Source organism: Hemicordylus capensis, chromosome 2 (genome assembly GCF_027244095.1).
Source record: "Hemicordylus capensis ecotype Gifberg chromosome 2, rHemCap1.1.pri, whole genome shotgun sequence".
NCBI classification, from domain to species: Eukaryota; Metazoa; Chordata; class Lepidosauria; order Squamata; family Cordylidae; genus Hemicordylus; species Hemicordylus capensis.
In genome coordinates this window covers 244577208-244594442 of record NC_069658.1, presented here as the reverse complement: position 1 = coordinate 244594442, position 17235 = coordinate 244577208, and the positions used below count along the sequence as shown (strand labels likewise).

The following is a 17235-nucleotide window of genomic DNA, read 5'->3' as shown; positions in this document are numbered from 1 at the left end:
CAGAGCAGAGTCCTTCACTTCCAACAGTAGCAACCTGTCCTGGCAAGGTGGGGGGCAGACACCCTCTATTACAGAAGGCAGTGTTCATGCTCTCTCTCTCTCTCTCTCTCTTTCAAAAATGGCTGTGTGGTGCAGGGGAGAATGGCCTAGAATACTCTGGGGCAGCTGGGTTAATTGAATTTTAAACATTCAAATCTGCAGTGGTGATGCTACAATCAATTCCTCTCTGGCTTGCCCATTGCACAATACTATCCAGGAAGCAGGAAGGGGGAGAGTGTTGTCTAGTGGAGAAGACCATGCCGGGGGGTGGGTGGCTTTTTCCCAAAGGGGGGGTCATTCTCTAGTTTACCAGTCAGTCCTCTCCCCCCACCCCACTTTAAAAGTGCTGTGTGGTGTTTTTCTGCTGCACAGTAGATGGTCTATGGCAGGGGGCCTAGCTAGGGGATTGGGGTGCCCATGTTCTGTCCTCTTTCAGGCGGCCCCTCAGAGTGAGGGAGATAATGAAGAATATAGGGAGCTGGGCGGCCCTCGGGAGCTGGGCGGCCCTCGGGAGCTGGGCGGCCCTCGGGAGCTGGGCGGCCCGGGTTCTTTGAACCCTTTTGGTCAATTATAGCTGCACCCCTGATCTGTGGAGGGGGAGTTCTGTGGAGCAGTTGGCTAGATTTAATATCAAACATTCAAATGTGCAGTGGTGGCACTACCGTTGACTCCTCTCTGGCCGACCCACCCATTCCACAATGCTACCCAGGAAGCCAGGAGGGGGAGGGAAGCTAGAGAGTGCTGGCCAATGAGGGAGCCAGAGGGGAAGTTCTTCCACAGTGCTGGAGAAGCTGGGAGCGGACGTGATGCTGGCTGCTGCTCTGCCTCCTGTGCTGCTCCTAGGTATGAGGAAGGAAGCATGGAGAAGGTGCAAAGAGGAGAAGGTGGCATGGGCCGAGTCCACCTGTGGATGTACAGATGCAGCTGCTGCTTTGCAAGAAGAGGACTCCTAGCCAGTGCTGTGCTTCGCTCAGTATTTGGCTCGGTCTGGCCCCAAGGTGAACTAGAGTGATGGTATGCGTGGGGAACTCAGTGCTAAGTAGCAAATCCACACCAACCCACAGGAAAAACTCCTGGCTGAAACCCATCCTTGGTGGGAGGATTCTCCCAGTTGGCATGTGCATGCCTTGAGTGTTGTGGGAATTAGTGAAAAAGAAATGTCTCTCTGAGCATATGCAGAGTTTAGGCTTCTTCAGATGAATTAGCATCCCTATCTTCCTGGGCAGGATGTGAAGAGGGAATTAGGGAAGTCCTTACGGAAACTCACAAGCCCCCCCCCATGAGAAGAAATTCTAGGAAGAGTGGCTTACTTTTTGAGCATGTTCATGCAGTGTTTCCATGTTAATTATACCCCTGAGAAACCATATTGCTCCTACGTGAGCTTAGGAACTTGCCTGGGGTGGGGGGTGGGGTAAACTCCTGGCCTTGAGGCTGCCTTCTCTCCAATGGCTCCAGGTTGTCCCCTATCCATTCCTTCCAGGAGCTCCGCACTCCCCTGGAATCCTCCTGCTGTCCACCATCTCTGCTGCTTGTGCCCACTTTCTTCACAGCTCTATGTTTTCAGGTGTTAATAAAGGCAACACCTCATGCCCTCTGCAAGGGTAGGTCTTCTCCCACCAATAATCTCCTAGACTTCTTTGAAAGGGTCCACAAGCATAGAGAGAGTGGTGATCCAGCGCAGGGTTTCGTAACCTTGGGCCACCAGAGATGTCGATGGACTACAATTCCCAGAATCCCCAGCCACAATGGACATGGCTGGGGATTCTGGGAGTTGTAGTCCAACATCTGGGGGCCCAAGGTTAAGAAACCCTGATCCAGTGGATATGGCATAACTGGGCTTTTGAAAAGGCTTTTGACTAAGTCCCTCACCAAGAAGTCTTGAAGAACTTTAGCGGCCATGGGATTAGGACACGCCCTCTGGTGGACTGGTAGCTTGTTGAAGAACATTAATCAGAGTAGGAATAAATGGACAGTTTTTCCAATGGAAGGATGTGCAGAGTGGGATCCCCCAGGGATCTGGATTGGGACCAGTGCTTCTTAATTTGTTCATGAATGATCTGGCATTGGAGTGAGCAGTGAGGTGGCCAAGTTTACTGATGACAACAAATGATTCAAGGTGTTGACAAAGGATTGTGAAGAGCTCCAAAAGGCTCTCTCCTAGCTGAGAAAAATGGCAGATGCAGTTCAGCAGAAGTAAGTGTAAAGTGATACTCATTGGAGTTAAAGATGTCCAAACCAGGGGGGGTAGCCACCAGTGGCCAACGGGTTCAAAGAAGCCGTGCCACGCCCAGTCAGGGGCCGCGCTTTGTGGCCCAGACACATCCCTCCCGTGTCTGACATCAGACGCAGGGTTGCTTGTTTAACTCACAAGTGTGGGCTGCGTGGGCCGTGAGGCCCCCGTTCGGGAGTTAAAGGGCGGCTGCATTCGCGGCGCGGCCAGGAGCGGCTCTTCCCTGCAGGGAAGAGACGCTCCAGGCTGCACTGCGAATGCAGCACCAGCAGAAGTATAACTCCTGAAGGGGCTGTGTGGCTCCTACGGGAGTTAAAGGGCTGGCGCCCTGTAGGGAAGAGCCGCTTTGGGCCGTGCCACAAATGCAGCGCCAGCCCGAGTCTAGCTTCTGAAATGGCTGAGTGGCCCCTTCAGCAGTTAAACAGCCAGCCCTGCGCCGGCCTGACTTGCTCCCGAATTCTACTGTGGGGCTGTGTTCGGGAGACAGACCACACACCCCGCATCTGACGTTAGACGCGGGGGCATGGCTAGCCCTCGCGTCTGACATCAGATGCAGGGGGAGGGGTGAGCGGGGTCAGGCTCCTCCACTGATGCAAACTTCACATATCTGCTGAGGGAGTCTGATCTGTCAATGACTGACCAGGAAAAGGATGGCTACAAGGTGGCCTGCATGCAGTGTTCCCTCTAACAGGGTGGTATAGAAATCAAATAAATAAATAAGAAAGAAATACATTTTAGGCTATTCACATAGACTGTCTCTCTTTCTGCATTTTGACCCTTTCTCCTTCCACACAGGAGGTTTACATATTAAAAACCTGGGGGTTTCAGCTCTCGACCTTCCTCTCCACCCGCTCTGGATTCCCCACCTGCCTGAGCTTTGTTCTAGCTCTGAACTACAATGCCCAGAAAGCATTGCAAATCTCAAAGAAATGACAAACAGCTGAAATGCCTTTTCACCTGTGAAAAGTGTGTGTATGTGGTGGTGGGGGGGGGGACTTGAGGCTCTTTGGCACAGGTTTTCCATCTTCTGCCTTGGTACTTTTTCTTCTCTGGTACTAGATCCTGGTCAATCTGCCTTCCTTAGCTCAGTGAGAATTTGGGTGATGAAAGGCTCTTGCAGCTCCCAAGACAAAAGGATAAGCAAGGGACTCCCTGCCTTAGAGAAGGGCTGCTCAGCTTCGGCCCTCCTGCAGATATGAGCCTACAATTCCCATAATCCCTGGCTATTGGTGACTGTGGCTGAGGATTATGGGAGTTGTCATCCAAAAACAGCTGGAGGGCCAAAGTTGAGCAGGCCTTCTGTAGGTGGAGAAATAGTGGCAGGGAGATAGTGAAACCCCTCTAGTAGAAGAGCAAGAGGTGGGAGAACTCATTTCCTTGTGCATGTCACATCCCGGGAAGTGAGGTTTTCCTTATGGCAGCCTCTTCTATGGTAAAGCCTTGTGGAAGCAGCACCTTAGAAGCCCAACATGGAGAGAAAAAGATCTGTAGTCTTATCATTTGTTCCTTATACTTGACCTTGAAATTCAAAACAGGAAAGACAGGCTTCTTGGAGAATGTCCACAAGTCCGAGGCTAGGTGTCATCTGCCTAGAGCAGGGCTGCTTGGCCCTCCTGCAGATGTTGGCATACAACTCCCATAATCCCTGGCTGGGGATTATGGGAGTTGCAGTCCAAAAACAGCTGGGTGGGCCAAGGTTGAGCAGGCCTGGCTTAGAGCCTTTGGAGTCAGGATGTATGTATATATAAAATAAAATAAATCTGCTGGACATTCAATACCCCACACAGTGGGGTATTAGTTCAATACTAAACACACCTTTAGACAAAGTCACCAAAGGCTCCTGAGGAAGCTTAGCACTCCCTGGGTCAGAGGAAGGTTGGCTCCTCTTCTGGATTAGCAAATGGGGTCTCCTGGTTCAGGGAGGAAATGCCTCTGAAGAGCAGTTGCTGGGGAAGTGTGGTGGTGGTGGTGGTGGTGGTGGTGAGTCCTGTGTTTGGACTTTCTGGATGGTGACCAGGGGATGTGGTAGTTTGGACTCCCTTTGGTCTGATCTTGCAGGCTTCTTCTTGGGTCTAAACTTAAAAGCCCCAGGTGTACAGTGCCTCATAAGGAAGGTGCTCTAGGAGGCCACTGATCAACTTCATTGCCCTCTTCTGCACCTTTTCCAGTTCTACAATGTCCTTCTTAAGGTATGGTGACCAGAACTGTACACAGTACCAAGTATAGCTGCACCATAATTTTGTGTGGCTTCTTTGATGTCTAGTCTGACTAGTTTTCCAAGCTAGGGGAAATTAGGCCAATTCCATGCTAGGGATCATTAGGAAGGAGATTGAAAACAAAACGGCCCACATTATAATGCCCTTATGCAAAACTAAAAGATGACTGAGCAGAGGCGTATCTGGGGGGGTGGGGGAAGTGCCTAGGGCAAGCAAAGAAATTCCGCACCTGTCCAAACATCTGACACTCATCTTTCAGATAACATTACCATAATATCAGCTGAAAAATACAAGTCTGAAGGTCACATACGTCACATATCTGAATATGTGTACAGTATCTTATATTATTTTTTTAAAAAAAAATTACTTGTAGCCCCTTTGGGGGGCTTCCTAAAGGCCATGGGGGGCTCTGCAAAGGTTTCCCCTCCCCCCTCTGGCCTCTAGGGCCTCACAGAGGCCATTTGAGCATGTGCAGTGGCCATTTTGTTTTCAGTAGCCATTCTTTTTTAAAAAAATAATTTTAAAAAATGGCTCCCCCCTTCAAGAGGTGCCCACGGCATGTGCCCTGCCTGCTCCACCCTAGATACGCCCCTGTGACTGAGGGGAGACATAATAGAGGTTTATAAAATGATGCATGGTGTAGAGAAAGTTGTTATAGAGAAGACCCCCGGGGGTCTTCACCTGAAATTGCCAAAATATTTGGGACCAGCGAAAGGAAGTACTTTTTCACACAAAGCATAATCAACTTGAGGAATTCTCTGCTACAAGATGTGGTGACAGCCAACAACCTGGATGGCTTTAAGAGGGGTTTGGATAACTTCATGGAGGAGAGGTCTATCATCGGCTACTAGTTGGAGGGCTATAGGCTACCTCCAGCCTCAAAGATATCTCTGAGTACCAGCTGCAGGGGAATAACAGCAGGAGAGAGGGCATGCCCTCATCTCCTGCCTGTAGGCTTACCTGCAGCATCTGGTTGGCTACTGTGTGGAACAGGCTGCTGGGCTAGATGGGCCTTGGGCCCGATCCAGCAGGGCTGTTCTTATATTCTTGTATTCTGTCTCTGCTGTTGGCCCCAGCAGTTCTGGGATCAGAACTGCTGCTTCATTGGGGTTTTCTCTTCATTGGGGTTTTCTTCTTTTTTCAAGCTCCACTGGGCTGGAATTAACACACCCTCCTTCTTAATGCAGGGTTGCCAGTTCCTTATTAAATTTGCTGCCCCTGTGCTTTCAACAGGAACTTGCTCAAGCAGCAAGAGGCATTTTTATAGCCCTTCCATTTAGGAGCTAAAAAGCTTCATCTTGTGTAAACTCTCTGGAAATGTTTCATTATGTACAATGTCTATGGGATAGATTTCAGTGAACGGCACAGGAGCAGAGGCTGATAAAGAAGGTGGCAACACTGGCTTTCTCTGAATGTGTTCAGAAATTTTACAGTTCTGTCCCCAAATGTGGTGGGCAAACATGTTCTATGGAACTTGTGAAAAATGCAGAAAGAGCTCACACAAAAGGAAAATGAGGAAGATTATAGGAAGAAAAAAGAGAAGCCATTTCTGTGCATTTTTCCTAAGATGTTTAAACCTTATATTAAGTAGTCAACTTGCCTCACTGAAATCTACTGTTTCTTGCTGCAATTTGAAATTCCCAAGAGCCTTGGCAAAGTTGCCAAATATGCCCTAGAAGTTCATTAACTGACTAAAGAAATAGAGCCTCAACCTATAAGCCAATGAACTAAAATCCGTGGAATTCATTTGATCTGGTAAAAGCGGGTAGTGTGAAAGTAGTTCTAGCACTGAATGTAGGAACCTCAAACTTAGGGAAGGGGATGGAGGAAGGAGCAGAAAGAAAGACATCTCACTTAACCAAACCTGCCCACAGCAAGAGATGTGCCTTTTCCCACTTAGATGCACGTTGTGAGCCTTGGGAGAACCCAACCCAAGACCAGAATGTGAGACCAGGATGGAGATGGGCCACCTCTCTGTTCTTTCCCAGAGAACTAGCGCTCTGTAGACATGATAAAACTTGCATATATGCCAAAGGGCTCACTTCCCACCCCCTGGTTGCTAGTCCTTCTTAATTGCTCTAAGACTGAGCAGCTGGCCAACCCTGCCCATGGAGAGACAGCTGATTGGGCTTTTCCAACTCTGTGGCCCTTAAAGGAAGGATGCCTCTGCTGGAAGTTGGTGTGGGCACTTCACAGGAGATGTCAGGATGAGGTTTGTGTGCATTCCATCTGCCTTCCTTCCCCTTTTCCCTGTTTGGGGTGGTCAGGCCAGCCCCAGGCTCTGCTGAGGGGCTCCCTTTCCACCCCCTGGTTGCTTGTCCTTCTTAATTGCTCTAACACCAGCCCTGCCCATTTCTATGTGAGAGGCAGCTGATTGGGCTTTCCAGGCTCTGTGGCCCTTAAAAGAAGGGAGCCTCTGCTGGAGGTGCAGTCTCTGGTGTAGATTGCCCAAAGGTGGGCCACCAAAGCTGGCCCCCAATGGGGGTGGGTGGGGCCAATACATTATTTCAGACTCCTGGTAGGGACCCTTCTGTTGTGTGTTGTTGCCCTGTGATTAGCTGAGCCTGGTGTGGGTATGTGTCTTGGGTCATCCAGAGATGGGGAGGTGGGGAGCATCTCTGGGGTAGCCATTCCAGTTGTGGGTAATCAACCAAGACTTGGTGCTGACAGATCAGCAGGTCATAATAGGGGAAGGGAATTTAATAATTGTGGTTTCCCCCTCTATCAGGCCTACTACCTCTTTGACCTTGGAGAGCAGAGCCGGTGTGGTGTAGCGGTTAGAGTGCTGGACTAGGACCAGGGAGACCCGAGTTCAAATCCACATTCAGCCATACTACTTGCTGGGTGACACTGGGCCCGTCACATCTCTCTCAGCCTAACCTATTTCACAGGGTTGTTGTGAGGAGAAAACTTAAGTATGTAGTACACCGCTCTGGGCTCCTTGGAGGAAGAGCGAGATATAAAATGTAACAAACAAAGAAACAACCCACAGAACCTCACTGTATTGATTTGTAATGCCAGATTGGTACAAAATCAGCCTGAGATCATCCACGATTTGATCTTGGATGAAGATGCCAACCTGGTGTGCATTACGGAGACCTGGTCAGGAGAGGCTAGTGGCCCGGTTTTGTCCCAGCTCCTCCCAATGGTTACTCTGTGGTGGAGCAGGTGAGAGGATGTGGGCGAAGAGGTGGGGTGGCTGTGGTTTACAAGGATACTCTTTCCCTTACCAGGATCCCTGTCAGGGAGTTGGCCTATATTGAATGTGTGCTCCTAAGTCTAGGGACCAAGGATAGATTGGGATTGCTGTTGGTATACTAATCACCCTGTTGTCCAACGGAGTCCTTAACTGAGCTGAAAGACCTGGTTGCTGAGTTGGCATTGGAGTGGAACAGATTCTTGGTGGGTAGGGACTTCAATGTCCATTTTCAGACCAGGTTGTCAGGGGAGGCTCAGGAGTTCATGGCCATGACCCCTGCTAACTTGGCAAAGAGGCACCTTTTTAACGTGGTGGTTCTCTTTATTTAGCAGGGGGAGAGTAACTGGCCCTATCCACTCCCAGCAGAGTACTTCCAGTGACTGTTGCTTTCTTATGTTTCATTTTAGATTGTGAGCCCTTTGGGGACAGGGATCCATCTTATCTTATTTATTATTTCTCTGTGTAAACCGCCGTGGGCCATTTTTGCAAGGGTGGTAGAGAAATCAAATGAATGAATTACGACTATGAGCCTATCCCAAGTGCTCTCTGGAACGACACATTATGCAGGTCACAGACTTGATTTGGTCTTTTTCTCTGATCAGGGTGGTGTCCCGTGTGTTGGGACCCCTGTTATCTCTCCACTGTCATGGATGGATCACCATCTATTTAAGGTAAGACTTGCAGCCACAGTCCACCAATGTAGGGGTGAAGGACTCATTAGGTTGTTCTGCCCAAGGTTATTGGATCCAATAGGATTCCAAGAAGCCTTGGAATGGTTTCCAGGTGGCTCTGCTAGTGATTCTGTCGATGCTGTGGTGCAAATATGGAATAACGAACTTACTAGAGTGGAAGACACAATCACTCCTATGCGTCATCTCTGACCTCCATTAAAGTCAACCCCATGATATTCAGATGAACTGCGGAAGTAGACAACTAGAGGAGGTAGACAATTAGAGATGCTTGTTTGGGGTAGTATAGATATATTTTAAATAATATTTAGGCAGACTCCGTGTAACACAGAGCTCATTTGAGGATCTATGCTCTGGCAGTGCGGATGGCAAAGAAGCAGTTTTTCTCTCCCTGCATTGCTTCTGCAAATTCACGTCCAGCTGAGTTGTCTAAGGTTGTGACGGAGCTGGTTCATGCCCCTGCACCTTGAATTTGAACTTGGAACCCTCTATCATTTGCCATGATGTTTTAAACAACGTTTTTGCAGATAAAAAATCTTGTATTCTTGCTGAGCTAGACTCCTCAGTTACTGCAGATTGTACCGTAGAGGTGCCCAGCAACTCCTCTTGTAGGATTGAATTGGATAATTCTGTTTGTTACTCCGGAAGATGTAGACAAACTGCTTCAGACTGTACATCCCACCACTTTCTCTCCTGACCCAACTTGGCTTATTTTACCTGGCAGTTGCATTATCAGAGAGGAACTGGTAAATATCATAAATGGTTCTCTGAGGGAGGGCAGAAGGCCTCCTTGTCTTAAGGAGGCTATTATTAGACCTTATTTGAAGAAACCTGCATTGGACCCCTCAGACCTGGGTAATTACAGACCTGTCTCTAATCTTCCTTGGTTGGGCAAGGTGATTGAGCAAGTGGTTGCTTCTCAGCTCCAAGCAGTTTTGGATGACACTGATTATTTAGATCATTTCCAGACTGGCTATTGGGTGGGTTATGGGATTGAGACTGCCTTGGTCGGCCTGATGGATGATCTGCACTTGGCGATCAACAGAGGGAGTACGACTTCATCAGGAAAAGGCATGACTTCCGCTAACTAAGTGCTTGCCTGGAGTTGATATTGGGCTGGATGAGGGATAACAGGCTGAAGTTGAATTCAAACAGGGCAAAGGTACTGTTTGTAGGGGGTCGGGATCTGAGAGATGGTTTAAATCTGCCTGTTCTGGATGGAGTTACACTCCCCCTAAAAGATCAGGTTCGTAGTGTGGGAGTGCTCCTGAATCCCAAACTCTCTCTGGTTTCTCAGGTTGAGGCTGCGACCAGAGGTGCTTTTTATCCTCTTCGGTTGATATGCCAGATACGTACATTTCTGGAGACAAATTACCTTAAAATGGTGGTACATATGCTGGTAACCTCTTGGCTTGACTACTTTAATGCACTCTATGTAGGGCTGCCTTTGTACATAGTTCAGAAACTAAAAGTGGTACAGAATGAGGTAGCCAGATTGATCCATGGGTTTGTCCAAAAGGACCATATACCACCAATTCTAAAAGAACTGCACAGGCTGCCAATATGTTTCTGGGTGAAATACAAAGTGCTGGTTATTACCTATAAAGCCCTTAACGGCTTGAGTCCAGAGTACTTAAGAGAGTGCCTTCTCTGTCGTGAACCCTGTCGCCTATTAAGATCATCAGGAGAGGTCTGGTTACTGTTGCTGCCAAATAGTTGGGTGGCAACTTGGGACCGGGCCTTTCCTGTGGTTGCACATTCTTTGGAATGGGCTCCCTGTTGAAATAAGAGCATCTCCTTCTCTGTTTTCTCTGTTTTTAGGAGGACCCTGAAGACGTACCTATTTTCCCACACCTTCAACTGAGACCAAATTTTTAAATTTTTATGTGCGCTTTTATCTATTATGATTGTTTTCTTTTAATCAATTTAAATGTTTTATATTTTATTTTTAAATTCTGTATGCTGCATAGATATTTCTGTACAAGGTGGTATATAGATTCAATAAATAAATATATGTAGGATTGGTTAAGGATTTAAAAAGTTATTTGTGGTTCTCCTATTGGAGCTCAACTACTTACCTATAATCATTCTCTTCCATTCCAGCTTTCCCAGGAAGACCCGCAGCACACTATCCTGGGCCATTCAGACTCCTAGAGTCTGAAACTATTTTGTCAAGGTGACCTATGGAAGATGAAAACCCAACTGGCCCCCCATCAGGAGAAGGGTCGGAAGAAACAGGAGATGCCCCTCATGACTTCCAGGCAGGGAGTTGGGAGGAATCCCTGCCAAGGAGACCAAGAGAACAGGCTGGACAGGAACACAATGAGGGACAGGATCAGACCCAGGAAGCCCAAAAGGAGGAGTTCCAGGAGGGAATGGAGAGACTGCACATGCTCACAGAAGCCTCAAGCCAGCTGAAGGCTAAGGCATTGCTGCCCTCCATGGAGTTAGAGATGGAAGCCTGCCAGCGTCCCCCAAAGATGCCGGAGGGGGCTGCACTCTGCAATGAGCCTCCAGCACTCTTGGCTGCTTCCAAACAAAACACTAAAGCCTGCCAATCTAAGAGAGAAAGTGTTGTGAGGCACCTTGCCAAAAAACAAACAAACACATTTAAATGCTCAGTGTGTGGTGAAACTTTCAGGTGCTGCTCACATCTTACTAAGCATCATCGAATGCACAGAGGAGAGAATCCATATCCGTGCTTGCAGTGTGGAAAGAGCTTTTCTCGTATCTTGCACCTTAATTCCCATGAAAGAACCCATACAAGGGAGAAGCCATATAAGTGTTCTCACTGTCAGAAATGCTTCAGGTTGAAAACTGATCTCACTAGACATCAAAGAATTCACACAGGAGAGAAACCATATACATGCTTGCAGTGTGGAAAATGCTTCAGGTGGAAAATTAGTCTTACTAAACATCAAAGAATTCACAGAGGGGAGAAACCATATGCATGCTTGCAGTGTGGGGAAAGCTTTGCTCATAAATCTCATTTTAATAGACATCAAAGATTCCACACAGGGGAGAAACCATATGCCTGCTTGCAGTGTGGAAAAAGCTTTGCTCAGAAACGTTACCTTACTGTACATCAAAGAATCCACACAGGGGAGAAACCATATGCATGCTTGCAATGTGGGAAAAGCTTTGCTCAGAAAGCCCATCTTACTATACATCAAAGAATCCATACAGGGGAGAAACCATATGCATGCTTGCAGTGTGGAAAAAGCTTTGCTCAGAAACCTCATCTTACTATACATCAAAGAATCCATACAGGGGAGAAACCATATGCATGCTTGCAGTGTGGGAAAAGCTTTCCACAGAAAAATGATCTCACTAGACATCAAAGATTCCACACAGGGGAGAAACCATATGAATGCTTGCAGTGTGGAAAAAACTTTGCTCAAAAACGTTATCTTACTATACATCAAAGAATCCACAGTGGGGAGAAACCACATGCATGCTTGCAGTGTGGAAAAAGCTTTGCTCAAAAAGGTTATCTCACTATACATCAAAGAATCCACACAGGGGAGAAACCATATGCATGCTTGCAGTGTGGGAAAAGCTTTGCTCAGAAACATCATATTACTAGTCATCAAAAAACCCATGAAGTGAAGAAACCGCAGACATTATTTGATGGTGAAGAGAGTTTTTGTGACAAATTGAGCCTTCATGCACATGAAAGAAGCCATCGAAGAAAGATATTCTACAAATGCTCACAATGTAGCAAGATATTTGGTGATAAATCAAGTCTTAATGACCACAAGAGAGTACACACAGGAGAAAAAGGTTCTTTGCCACTTGGAATGCAGAAAGATCCTCAGTAGCCCATGCTTCTCTTCTATTGATGGAATCCACACAAAGCAAACTATGTCTGTTTGTCCCAATACAACTACATTATGAGGTGCGGATGGGGATGTTCTTTGAGTGTCCTACATTTCTGAGCCTCGGAAGCTTCGGGGTTTGGAGCAGAGCCTTCTTACAGGCTGCTCAGTGAGGAATTCCATGAGTTTTATCATTTTTGAAGGTTTTAATAGAGACTTTTAGTGTGCTGGGTTCAATGCTATGAAATGTTTTGATATAAAAAGGGAGAGAAATGTGATACGTCTAGCTTTTACCATTGATGGAGTAATTGCAGCTATCATCTTAGAGATCTGAGCTTCCTACCAATAGAGAAGACCCATTATTCAGCTTGCACTGTAGGCTGTTCTGACACCTGGCAAATTCTACATCTGATCATATCTCCAATCCTGTATCTTGGAAAATGCAACTGCAGTGTGAATTCATGAGGAAGAAGAGGGAAGTTGGAAAGTCTTTTCCTCCAGCATTCAGTTGCAATGGGACGGGAATGGTTGCTGCTTTTAAAAATTATTTTTGAATATCAGGATTGGAATGTATTTCCTCTGCTTATAAATAAAATTGGATGTAGTTTTCTCCCTTTGGATTCAAGTGGTCCTGTTTCCAGCCACAGCCAGCCAGAAGCTTCCAGGCAACAAGTACTTGGGGAGGGATGCCAATAGCTCTTCCCAGGTGTTGACCCAACCCAGGGATGCACAGCTTTGTCCTTCCAGCTGTTCTTAGACTACAGCTTCCATCATCCCCTGCCACAGTGGCCAATAGTCAGGTATGATGGGAGTTGGATGACCGAGGACCCGTATTTGAATAGTTTTGTTATATTTTCACTTGCAGCTATTCCTCCAATGAATAGAGGCAGAGTGACTGGTGGTCTCTGCATATCAGTTCACACTGCTCTCAATTTTGAATGTCTTTCACTACCAAGTTGTGACCAGTTTGCTATGGCCCTTCTTGTTAAATCTAAGGCCTTGTTCCTATTACTCATTAATGTATACATTCCACCTTTGAATTGGATTGTTTGCATTAAGACAATATGGTCTAAACTGAAATTATATATAGAAGTTCTTCAATGTTTGTATCCTCAAGCGCATTTGTTGATTGCTGGCGATTTCAATGCCAGGCTGGCTGACATCAATCAAAACCTATTTGCTGAGTTTGAATCTTGTTCATTTGATGGGGAAATTCAATACCCATATTTTACTGGTCAGTTAAGGACTCCAAGGGAAATTTTGCTGGGCTATGCCTATTACAAACTTTTGACGAACTAAATTTGCATATTCTTAATGGGGCAATGTACGGTGATTATCTGGCTGAATATACATATTGGTCTAGTGCTGGCTTTTCAACAATTGATTATATGGCTATCTCGCCTTCGCTTTTTTCTCAGCTGGTAAATTTTAGAATTGTCATCCGGTGTGAGAGTGACCACCTCCTGGGGGAATTACTTCTAAATTTTGATACTTTACTTAAATTGGATGTGATTTGTACCCCCACTTCTGATCTGGAGGTTTGTCCCTCTCGGGTGAGATGGTCGGATCATTTGTGTGCTAGGGTGGACTCCTTACTGACTTCTCGTAACATTGATATGCTTCACTCAGTTAGTCAGATATGATGGGAGTTGTAGGCAACCTCTGCTGGATGGCCCAGGTTGTGCAGGCCTGGCCCAACCCTACTCTTGCTATTTGCAATCTGAACCCACTCTGTACACACAGGTGGCATGCAGGTCTTCTAAAGCCATGGAAGTGGCACTATATCAGGGGTGATATAGCCAAATCACATTCTACCATTACTATCAGAAATGGGCCAGGCAGGAGGGGTTAGAGTTCATGGTTAGGAAATGGTTCAACAGCCTGATTTGGAAAAACATGGCAGTTCAGGAGGAGGGGGTCTGAGTGTGATCCATGCCAATTTTAAGGTACTAAGGGGAAGAAATCACTACTTTATAGGAGTTTAAATTTTGATATGTGACAGCAACATTGCCTAATAAAATCCAAACTCCACAAAGTCTGAGGTGGGGGAAAAAGACAAAAATCTGTCAATTGCTTCATTGGTGCTTAGTCTCTTTAGGAAGAGCTGTTTTGTGTTCGACTGTCGTTGAATCGGTGTCAGCTCCTGACGACCACTGAACCATGTGGTTTTCTTGGTAGAATACAGGAGGGATTCATTTATTTACTTTATTTCTTACATTTTTATATTCCGCCTTCCCTCCAAGGAGCCCCGAGCGGTGTACTACATACTGAAGTTTCTCCTCACAACAACCCTGTGAAGTAAGTTAGGCAGAGAGAGAAGTGCTTGGCCCAGAGTCACCCAGCAAGTATCATGGCTGAATGGGGATTTGAACTTGGGTCTCCCTGGTCCTAGTCCAGTACTCTAACCACTATACCACGCTGGCTCTCCATTTACCAATGCCCCCTCTCAGGCCTATATCACTGCTGCCCAATATAGGTGACTACAAATATATATTTACTAGGCACAGTCTGGTAAGCACACCAGCGGGGATTTGAACTAACAGCCACTTGCTCCCTAGGCCATCTGCTTCCCTGTGTTAGATTAGGGGAAACATCAAGTACGTACTTTCCCCTAATATCAGCTTTTGTGTTTGTTTAAACAATGCAATTAATTGACCCGCTTTAGATTGTTGTGGTGAAAAGATGGATCATCTGGCACATGCTCAGCAGAGGTACTCTTACCCCTGGACTTTGGGGCCTAGGTGTAGGGCCTCCACAAACCCTGGGGACCCCCCAAATCCTCTTTAGTCTGTACTGGCTGGCATGGTTTGTGCCCTCAAGTTAAAAAATGATGCTTAATTTGCAGCGGGATGGGAGGCTCCAAAAATACTGAGGTGCACCTCTGATGCTCAGTAGCAACCTGTCCTCAAAAGGATCCTCTTCAGCTATACAGAAGCTACCTTCTCTGAGTGAGAAATGATGGCTCAAACTCTTGGAGATGCCTAGGGGGAGAGGCAGACACTCTCTATTACAGAAAGCAGTATTCTTGCACACTCTCTCTCTGTCTCTCTCTCACGCGCTCACTTTCTTTCTTTCTTTCTTTCTTTCTTTCTTTCTTTCTTTCTTTCTTTCAAAAATGGCTGTGTGGTGCACAATGCTACCCAGGAAGCCAGGAGGGGGAGGGAAGGTAGAGAGTGCTGGCCAATGAGGGAGCCAGAGGGGAGGTTCTTCCACAGTGCTGGAGAAGCTGGGAGCGGATGTGATGCTGGCTGCTGCTCTGCCTCCTGTGCTGCTCCTTGGTATGAGGAAGGTGCAAAGAGGAGAAGGTGCAAAGAGGAGAAGGTGGCATGGGCCGAGTCCACCTGTGGATGTACAGATGCAGCTGCTGCTTTGCAAGAAGAGGACTCCTAGCCAGTGCTGTGCATCACTCAGTATTTGGCTTGGCCTGGCCCCAAGGTGAACTAGAGTGATGGTATGCATGGGGAACTCAGTGCTACGTAGCAACTCCACACCAACCCACAGGGAAAACTCCTGGCTGAAACCCATCCTTGGTGGGAGGATTCTCCCAGTTGGCATGTGCATGACCTGAGTGTTGTGGGAATTAGTGAAAGAGAAATGTCTCTCTGAGCATATGCAGAGCTTAAGCTTCTTCAGATGAATTAGCATCCCCATCTTCCTGGGCAGGGTGTGAAGACAGAATTAGGGAAGTCCTTATGGAAACTCATAAGCGCCCCCCCACCATGAGTAGAAATTTTACAAAAAGTGGCTTCCTTTTTGAGCATCTTCATGCAGTGCTTCCATGTTATTTACGCCCCTGAGAAGCCATATTGCTCCTCTGTGAGCTTAGGAACTTGCCTGGAGGGCTGGGGTAAACTCCTGGCCTGGAGGCTGCCTTCCCTCCAATGGCTCCAGGTTGTCCCCTGCCCATTCCTCCCAGGAGCTCTGCACTCCCCTGGAATCCTCCTGCTGTCCACCATCTCTGCTGCTTGTGCCCACTTTCTTCACAGCTCTATGTTTTCAGGTGTTAATAAAGGCAACACCTCATGCCCTCTGCAAGGGTAGGTCTTCTCCCACCAATAATCTCCTAGACTTCTTTGAAAGTGTCCACAAGCATAGAGAGAGTGGTGATCCAGTGGATATGTTATAACTGGGCTTTTGAAAAAGCTTTTGACCAAGTCCCTCACCAACAACTCTTGAACAAACTTAGCGGCCATTGGATCAGGACAGGCTGCCCTTTTATTCTTACACTCTGTCTGTGTTCTTCAACCGGCTGCCAATCCATAAGAGGACCTGTCCTCTCATGCAGGGGCATAATGAGGGTGGGGCTGGCAGGGCACATGCCCTCGGCACCATTGCAGGGGGCCCACAAATGCCTGCCATGCCCCTCCTCCTGCCCCAACTGCGGTCCGGAGAGGCGCGCTTCCCCCAGTGAGCACTTGCCATTTATTTCAGGCAGTGTTTTTTGCCTGAAAGCATCTATTCCCCTTTCTCTTCCTCCAGAGAGGGAGAGAAAGGAAGAATAGATGCTTTCAGGCAGCAAGCGCTGCCTGAAATGACACCAAAGAAGCTTGCTCAGGCTCTTCGGCATCATTTCAGGCAGTGCTTGCTGCCCGAAAGTATCTATTCTTCCTTTCTCTCCCTCTCTGGAGGGAGAGAAAGGGGAATAGATGCTTTCAGGCAGCAAACGCTGCCTGAAATAAACAGCAAGTGCTCACTTGGGGGGGGTGTGGGACAGATGTGGATTGGGCAATCAGGTATGGATTAGTCAGTCAGGTGCTGGTGCAAGCACCTAATGTGTTGGTTTTTCCCATTTATAACCTGTTTTTACTCCAAGAAGTTCAGAGGACTGCATGATTATATTTATCCTTGCGACAACCCCGTGAGAGAGGTTAGGCTGAGAAATAAGTGGCTGACACAGAGTCACCAGTAAGTTTCATGGCTTGAATGGGGATCTGAACTTGGGTCTCCCCAGCCCTAGTCCAACCCTCTAACCACTACACGCAAACATTTTACTCAACCACCCTCCTCCCCCACCCCCCGCTCCTGCATGAATTTAAAGATTTTT

The 17235-nt window shown here is 47.2% G+C and overlaps 1 protein-coding gene across 3 annotated transcripts in view; it reads left to right on the top strand.

The window, feature by feature from the left end:
* The window catches only part of LOC128347151 (zinc finger protein OZF-like), a 44905-nt gene extending 32102 nt beyond the window's left edge, over positions 1-12803 (top strand). Inside the window, exons 1-3 of one of the 3 annotated variants that reach the window (XM_053301339.1) lie at positions 6632-6697; positions 8287-8355; positions 10477-12803. In XM_053301339.1, coding sequence (XP_053157314.1) covers positions 10557-12194 — 1638 coding nt within the window. In that variant the 5' untranslated portion in view covers positions 6632-6697; positions 8287-8355; positions 10477-10556 and the 3' untranslated portion in view covers positions 12195-12803. Of the gene's footprint in view, positions 1-6595; positions 6698-8286; positions 8356-10476 lie in introns of those variants that run through there. The other 2 variants (XM_053301340.1, XM_053301341.1) reach the window with 2 other exon arrangements.
* The last annotated feature ends 4432 nt before the right edge of the window (positions 12804-17235 follow it).